Source organism: Falco rusticolus, chromosome 4, assembly GCF_015220075.1.
Source record: "Falco rusticolus isolate bFalRus1 chromosome 4, bFalRus1.pri, whole genome shotgun sequence".
NCBI classification, from domain to species: domain Eukaryota; kingdom Metazoa; phylum Chordata; class Aves; order Falconiformes; family Falconidae; genus Falco; species Falco rusticolus.
In genome coordinates, this window is record NC_051190.1 from 33,041,526 (window position 1) to 33,050,682 (window position 9,157).

General features: G+C 44.5%; 1 protein-coding gene across 1 annotated transcript in view; it reads right to left on the bottom strand.

Moving 5' to 3' along the window:
- CYTH3 (cytohesin 3) overlaps positions 1–8,467 on the bottom strand; it is a 49,992-nt gene extending 41,525 nt beyond the window's left edge. Inside the window, exon 1 of the mRNA XM_037385346.1 lies at positions 8,244–8,467. Coding sequence (XP_037241243.1) covers positions 8,244–8,274 — 31 coding nt within the window. The 5' untranslated portion in view covers positions 8,275–8,467. The remainder of the gene's footprint in view (positions 1–8,243) is intronic.
- Between the last annotated feature and the right edge of the window lie 690 nt (positions 8,468–9,157).

Here is a 9,157-nt window from a genome sequence, read left to right on the forward strand (position 1 = left end):
TTGCAAGTGGCCAAAGTTGTACTCAGAGTACACACCCTGGTGGGAAAATTCCTCCTCCATGTATTAGAATGACGAGGCAGGAAGTTCATTAGTCCAAACTCAGATGAGCAAAGGAAGAAAAAAAAAAAAAAAAAAAAAAAAAAGCAGTTAGAGTCTGACTATTGAATACAAGAAATACTGCTTCGAGCGACCACAATTCCTTATGTTATAATATCCAGTGCAATTACAAATGTGCCTTTTGACAATTCCCCTTCTCTTGTAGTAAGGCAACAGGATCTGGTTTATGTTGGAACTTGACCCTACAGACAATACTGCTTATGAGCTAAACAAGGATCTGAAGGAACGTGATATCTACAGTATGTGAAAGTGAAAACGTAACAGCAAATAAGACTCCTGAATACTTGGAATTGAACAAGAAAACAGCCTGAATGGTATTTTGCAATATGAATCAGATAGTAAAAAAAAAAAACAAAAAACCACACCAAACAAAAAACCACCACACCACACCAAAAACCCAACACCAAACCACACATCTCCATGCTAGAAGTTACACTATTAATGAGGCAGTTGTGTAAAAACGCAAAGGTGACTCATGAAATGATTACATCTCACAGCTCCTCTTACAGAAAACAGTAAGAGGCAGTCCCCTTACTTGCACACGCCAATTTTTTCAGCCTTTTTTTGTGTGTGCATGTATGTGAGAATGAGAGTGAGCACAAGATACTGGACGTTTCTTTTCCTACCCATCAACTCCTCCTGCCAAAGTACCCCTAGCACAGCATTCAATTTCAATCTAATTTGACTGAGGAGTAGATACTCCTAGAAGCTGCGTGAGAACCAGTAGCTGGGTAGAACAGCCACTAAAATTAATTCCCACAGTTACAGTTCAGCCTCTTCCATACCCTGACAGGCAGCAGACTTGTGTTTCATCATTTTCACACAGCTTTTTTTGTGTGTTTGTTAAGAAACTCAAGGCATTTCATCTAAAAATCAACAGTTCCTCCTTTTGTATGAAGGATGCACATCCGCAAAGAACAGCAGCAGCTCCTCAAAATTCAACTGAGCTCTTGGACATGACAGTGAAAGCCAGGCTTGAATCCAGATTAAACTTTCACAAATGAACTGATCTTCAATTCTTGTTGAAGAATTTTCTTACGGAATTCAGAAGAACTATTCATTAATATTCTTGCAGTAAAATCTATCCTTGTTGGTACCATTTCCACTGGGTGGCTACAAAACAGTTTCAGCTTCACAGTTCTTCCATACACATGGCATAGGATAACTACTCCTTTCTATAATAAACAGAACATCTGAAAACAAGGCTAATTTGAAAAACCATGTCAAGAAGCCCAACCTGTTGAAAAATTAGATCAAATGTTTTCAGTACTCCACAAGCCTCCAGCATGCAAAATTTCCTGTTAATTCCATGAGATCCTATTGAATTTGTCCAGCACACTTTTCCTAGGAAATACTAGATAATGTTTGTGTTGGCCTTTTAACATGTCAACTTTTATTGGAAAACCTACCCACTTATACCATACCTACATAAAAGCAGATATCAGAACTTCAATGAAATTGTGGACGCAGCTATGCATCGCTTTATTTTCCTTAAATAAAACTTTTTGTTACCAAATAATGGGTTTAAAGAACCTCAGAAAGTAATGAAATAAATGTGACACAGATGTTCACAAAAAAAAAAAAAAAAAGAACAAGAATGTTTTTACTTCGTAGCAACCAAATAGGTCAAACCATTTCCTTCTTCAGGCAAATCTCAGAGGACCACAAAACACATGGTTTTCTAGTAGATTTTGTGTGTCTATCCCACTAAGAGGAAATACTGCTGTCCAAAAAATTTGCAATACTTAGTTTTCCCATGAAACTGTTGGAATTAAAAGAAGGAAGTCATATGCAATTAAAAACAATTTGCTAGATGTTAAAGTTATACAAATGGCATAAATAAATACACTTCTACTACCTAAGTCACATACCTTTCCTATAAAACATACTGCCTTAAAAGAATCCACAGTGAAGAAGTCAAAACACCAGTGTTATGTCTGCTCACACGGTTTTCCCTTTGGTTCTGTAAATCTTAAAAGTAAAATATGTGTTCCTCACTTCCATGGAATTCCTGCCTTAACAGTTCTAGAAGTTGAAAGGTTTTTCTAATAAACCAGCTGCTAAGTACTTATTTTTATCCTCTATGAATGAAGCACATGGTCAACTCCACCAAAATAAGTGTGATCCTTCCCTACATTTTTTTTAAGTACTCATGAACTACAGGGACTCAAAGGAAGCAGACAACATTAACTATTGCTTTACTTTAAAAAGGAGGAAAAAAAAAAAAATCACATAAGATTCACTCAATCATCACAAAACACTATCCTACATGCTGGCTAGACACATGCAGAAGTCTACAGAACATGTCACGTGTGATCCCATAAGCAGATTAAATCTATTTGTGTGTTCAAACAGGAAAATTAATATTGCATAGGAAAACGTAATTTATTTCATAACTTTAAGGTTGCAAAAGTGTTCCAATATTTTTGCATTGTGCTTTCACTGCCATTTTTGTTACAACTTTTCTACAGACTATTTTTTAAGAAAGAATAAATTATAACATCTCACTATTTACTTGTCAATAACCACTCAGGGCACCAGTGTGCACATTCACTGACATCAAAAAAAGGAAGCGGGTGGAATCAGTATTAAGAGCTCTGTTTTAGACTAATCAAGCTTAAGATGACAATTACGCAATCTTAAGATGTCAAACAAGCCATTTTAGCTGGAACAGATGGTACTGGATCCAGAGCACACAGTATATGCTGTGAGTCATCCGTTTAAATACGATAGCTCCTTTTTTATTTGCAAATTTGATTATCCAAACACAAGATGTAGAGAAGACAGCATTAAACCAAGTGCAGGGTCCTGTAAATATTCACAAAAATGTTGGAAGCAGAAAGATCACCTTCCAAATGAAAAAGCAATTAACAAAACAGGAGGGGAACGAGGAGAGAACAGTCAAAGAAGCCAAAAAGAGAGCAGTATTTCAAAAAGAAAACTATAGTAAACAGCACTAGAGGCAGCTGGCAGGATAAGAGGAGGAAGGGAATGTACTGTGGACAAGGGGTCAGAACAAGTGTGGTAAGGCCCTGTGATGAACCTGGAGGATACACTCTTCAGACAGTGACTGCAAACAGCTCATCCAACTTTACACGTGAAAACGAGATGGGGCACTAGTCCATTAAGTAAATGGGGCCAAAGATGGGGTGTAAAAAGCAACAGACTAAAGCACGTTTGTGTTGGGAGGGAAAGGGAGGGAGTAAAAGATAGCAGCAGGTTAAGATGGCGCTACAGGAGAATTAAAAAAGTTTAAAGCCTTTAAAACCTTTCTGTTGTACTAGGAAATGAGACCCTGGCAGCACAAAAAGGCGGCAAGCAGAAGAAACCAGAGGAAAGCCAAGACTTATTTCATTCATTTTCCCTTAAAAAAACTGTTAAAAATCCTATAAAGAAAGAAGAGAAGGCAATAAATATGATAGGATTGAGAAATTCAACGTGAACTGCAGAATGTATCTTGGAAAACAGTGTGCTGCCTCACTATCTGCCGTCCCTCAACTGGGAAAAGCTCTCACAACTCCTGCGATACTAGAAGATTGCAATATCCATTTAGGAAAAGTAGCACGTGGGGAGCCCACTTCCACATGGCTACTGCTATGATTTCCAGGCACTGTTCTGAAAAGTACGCTCCTTCCTGTAAGTAAATGCTACATCTTGCTTTCCTAGATGAAACAATACACACGGATGCTACGCTACAGGCATACTGCTCCCCTAAATCCATGGCAGGCTTACATTGCTGAGCGCAAGTAACCAAATACCATTATATAACGATACATCAAGTTTAGCAACCAACAACCTCTGGAAACTTCAACAGCAAAAAAAAAAAAAATCATGTGTTCTTGCAAGTCACAGCTAAAAATACTGAACATTAAGAAAAATGTTAATGTGTTAAGAAAAAAACTTAAATGTCCTACTGCAATTAACAAGCCCATTTTCTGATATCACCAGAAATAACTAATATTTACAACATAATTATTAATATTTTATGATAGAATTTTTTATTAGTGATAACATTAAATTATTTTTGAGCTACAAATTAAGATACTACTGAACTGATAGGTAATCTGCACAAGTATGAAATTAGTTTACCATGAAGAAATACTTATTTAGCAAAAAGACACTCAGTGTGAAGCTCTGCGGGCTGATAAAAGTCATATTTATGTCATTTAGGTTTTTTGTGTTCTCTCTCTGTATCTGCTCTTTTTCTCTCCCTAGAATCAATTTGTGTGGTTAGTGAAGACTCGGGTGTGTTTTTATATTCCTGACGTTTCACTAGCATGCTATTTAAACTTACAAGCCCTCCTCCAAAGAACTTTTGGGACAACTTTTCAAAACTACCAGTACAAGTTATCCACTTTGATGAGTAAGGAGTGAAACATATTTAACATTCTTCTGTGTTAAAATACATTTCTTATTTTATGAGTTTCTTTTATTACAAACAAAACACACAGATCTAGTCTTAAATGCAGACCAAATGTCTATAACCATGAGGAGGCCACATGGACTCTTCCATCTTTATAGTCAACCTTTGAAAGATATTACAATGTGAAAAAAACCGAAGAGATCAGGCTGCTTATGTCTAGAAGTGATATATATATATTTAATCAATTGTAAAACATTTTTTCTAAGAAAAAGGGGGGGGGGGGGGGGGGCAGTGTATGTATGTGTTACATTTAACGGCTTTTACCTATAAATGGGTAACTGCTTTGCCCTGCAGAAGAACAGAAGTAATCTTGCTATATCTGATTTGGCAGCAAACCCATTCTTCTGAGTCCTCTGCAAGACGATCTGGTCTCTCAGTCGGCTGTCTACATAACAGAATCAACGTGCTACCTGGCACCATTGCTTGCAAGTACAGCCAACAACTAACAAAGCTTGGCAACTGAACTGCTCTCTTTCCCCAAAAAAGATTCAAAATTCAGAAATAAAGCACAGAGTTTAGGGAACAGTAGGGAAACCTCAATACCATAATTAGTGCTATAATCTGGTCTATTTGTCAGGCAGAAGCAGGTTTTTAACCCTTTGGCATGTCTGTTTAGACCCCTTCATAGAGACACCTTAAAACAAACATACACGCAGAAGTTGGTAAGTACTCAGCACTTGCCAAGAGGAATGGCACGGAGTTGAATTTGGGGGACTACAAAGCTGCTGTATGACTAGACTCCAATTTAGAAAAACAAAGAGAAGTACTATTCTGCACCTCCAGCACAGACTGTTTATATGTTTTGACCTTATACATAAGATTGCTTACTGTTTAGCAGTAAGCAACTACACCACAAGCTGCCAACAGCACCATTCAACACGAGGAGCTCGGTTCACTGGTACCACCACCACCTAAACAACAGCCTGTAAGAAAAGCCTCAGTCAAACCACAAAAGACGCGGGTTTTACCCAAGTGAGGAGAGGGAGGAGGAGAAATTTCCTGGATTAAGTGAACCACAGAGATATTTTAATCAGAACACAAAAGAAGACTGAGGCAAACACCAACTGACTCGGATCATATCGCATCAATAATCCATGCACAGAGCCTCTGCTGAAATCAATGGGAGGCTTGTGCCTAAGTGGGTTGTATAATATAAACCCATGCCCCTATTTAAGGGCTCCACATACAAAAGAGAAAGAGGTACTAAGAACAATTCCCGTTGTTAACATTTCTCTTCCATCAAACGCTTCTAAAATAATAAATCCTAACTTTACACAGCTCTGTTTTCATTTGCAGTTTTTATTAGAGGTGGTAAAACAACTGACCCCATTTGACAAATAAGGGAACTGAAGCACAGGATGCAAATTAAACTGAAGAGCAGGGCAGCAGGCAGAACTGAACTGGGAATAGCAGTTTACCGTCTGAATCACAGTTTAATGTCCTAGATGTTTAGATGCTTATCTAGTTCAAGTCTCTAATTAGGGTGATTCTGTGCAGTCCCCAATTTTGCATACTTCCTGAAGTACCTGTGCACAGCGATATGCTTATTTCTATGGGTTTCCCACTCCATAACGTCAGGTTTTTGACATTGCAAATGTCCTGCAGAGCTTCAAAACACTAGACTGCCCTGGTTAGACTCCCTTGGTACCCCACAAGTCTCGCTACCCAGCAGCAATAAGGATTTTAAGATTGGCTGTGAAATCTACACTTTTCACATGCTTTCTATTGTTTAAATAACATTAGTTTCAATTCAACATACCAATTCATTAACTGGAAATGACCTAACTAACTCTGGTGCTCCAAATGGCCAGCAGTCCACAAGAAAAGGCCAGACTGGCTATCTATTCAAGAAAAGTGCCATGCTCACAAGAAGCCAGTGTAAAATGTCAAATACACCGATGGCAAAAAAATTTCCAGTCTCATTAGTCTACAGTTGTTTTACAATGAAGCCAAGTAAGGCAGAACATTAACTATACCACAGTTTGACCCCAAAAAAGCAATATATTTATTAACGTGATATGAAGTTATAAATAATTGTTTCACTTGCATGCTAGGTCAAAATCTGACTTCACCTATAGAGCCAGCCTTTAACTAAATATAGAATGTCCCCTTCCGAGGTCATGAGTTATTTTTCCTACCATGAAAATCCAACTTCGAAATGCTTAACACCTTATGAAAGATTGGTTCACAATATGTCCACTTTTTAGTTTACATCTTGCATGTGATTAAATACTATATTACACAGCAACAAGCGTGCTCATTTCCCTTAATTCCAGATGCAAGTCCATAATACTGTGAAAATAATGTATTTTGAGCTGAAGCAGGTCTCTGCTCTTAACAATTACAGTGCTCAACTGTTTTGAATAATAACTTTTCAGGTCTGGCTTGTTTTTTGTCTTCCATTTTCAGATTTTTTTTTTTTTAAGAGTTAGTCTATCACTAAAAAGTCTACCACTGACAAAATGCGCAGAAACGCCTCCTGAGAAATGGCCACATCCAGGCAACTGCTTGAAGAATTATTTTTCTGATTCATCACAGCACTTTTTTTTTTTTTTTTTCAAGTTGTCACAACAAACACCACACCCACTTGATTTCCGAGTTCTGGGTAATTATATTTAGAATTAGCCAGCACCGTGCAACTATTAATCATAGAAGGTTTAGCCCTGACTTTACCTATTTAGAAATCAGCCAATGCATTCAAATACAGCCTGTTTATAGCGTTTTATTTCAGATCTACCCTCATCGCTCCATTCCGTCCCACCGCCACCGCCACAGGCTGGCAGGGACACAGAATATAGGGCAGGCCATTCAATCCCTCTGCCCCAAGGCAGGCTCAGCTCCACCACAGCCACCATTATCGCTGATGAGACACAAGAACTGGTTATTTCAGGCAGGAGCAGCTTTACACACGCACTCGCAAAACACATGATAAATTAAAAGGAGGGGAGCGTGTCGCAAGCCCGCAGCGCCTCGAACCAGGATGGTGCGCCAGCCGGTCTCCCAAAGGGAAAAATTAAAAATAAAAGCTCCCCCAAGATGCGAGTCCCGATTTCCTAAAAGTAGAATCCGGCGACCGGCTTTCGAGACAGTTCCCCGCGTTCAAACTGGATGAACCACCCCGTGATTATCACCGAGCCTCCATTAAGACGACACACACGCAGAGCCCTGGAAGAGCCTAATTATTCTTTTCACCGCTCGCACACTGCGAGACACGTACTTTTTTTTCCTTTTTGTTGTTTCCCCCCGTCCCCTCCGCCAGCGGGCGAGGGGCTGCCGGCAGGGAGCGCGGGGCTGCCGCGGGGGCACGGGGACCCCCTGCCCTGCCCCGCCGCCCGCTTTGTGCCCCAGCCCCGCCGCCCCCGCCGCGCCTGACCCCTGCCGGGCCCCGCCGCGGGGCACAGAGCCCCATTGTGGCCGCCGCCACAAGGGCCAGCCCCCGCCGCCACGCTCCCCGCTCCCGGAGCGCTGCTGGGTGCTGCCTGCGCCGGCCGCTCCGCCCGGGCGGGACGGGGGCAGGACGCGGGCACGGCACCGGTGGGCAGCTCTCGCCGAGCGAAGGGCGCGGAGGCGGCAACAAATATCACGGCCGCGGCGGCGGCGGGCGACCCCCCCGCTCCCGACAGCGGGGCGAAAGCCTCTCCTCACGGCCGCGGCGGCCAGGTGAGGGGCCGCGTCTCCCGCCCGCGCCACCCCCGCCACTCACCGCCGCCACCCCCGCCGCCCTCTTCGTCCATGTTGGGGCCGCAGGCAGGGCGCTCCGCAGCGGCGGCGGCTGCTGAGAGAGGCCCGGCGCTCGCTCCGCTCGCTCGGCGCCTGGCGGCCGCTTCTCCTTCCCTCCACTGCCGCGCTCCGCCGCCGCGCTGCTCTGCCCCGCCGCCGTCCGCCTAGCCCTGCCTCAGCTCCAGCGGCAGCCGCCGCCTCGGCCCAGCCGCCCGCCCCTCTCATGTGACCCGCGGAGGGGCGGGGGGGGAAGGCAGGCCCGGCCGGCCCTGCGCCACCCCCGCCGCCGCCACAGGGTCGCCGGTCACCGGCGCGCTGCCTCCTCCCCTCCAGGGGCGGCAGCTCCCCGGCTGCTCCCTGCGGTGGAGTGGGAAGCTCCCCTCCCGCCTGCCTGCCTCGCCTTTTCGGTGCTCCCTCCCCGGCAGGCTCCGCATGGCGCGGCCTGGCACCGCGGAAGCCCCTAAATCGACTCCACCGAGGGCTGCCCGGGGCCGCTGGGGCGGGCAGGGGGCGCTGGCGGCGGCCGGGGGGCGGGAGAAGCCTGGCCCGCGGCGGTGTCGCTGGGGTCCGGCGGGAGGGCGGGAGGGGCTGAGGGGAGCCGTCAGGGCTGAGGGGCTCCGTGCCGGTTGGGGTCGTCTCCTGGGGGCTGCGGTAGCCCAAGATGTCTGCGGAACCGCTGACTTTTTGGGGGGGTCTAAATGCGGCGGGGAGGGGGGAGGAGAGCGGGAGGCGGCGGGAGGGCCAGGGCCGAGCTCGCCTGAGGCTGCGTCCTGAAGGGGGACGAGGTGGGTTGCGGTCTCCGAAAAGGACTCCGAGATTTGCTATGTTGCTGCGTGTTCTCCGGTTCCTGTGTGCTCCTTGCTCTTGGGCGCTCCCCCTGCCACAGGGGTCGGGGGG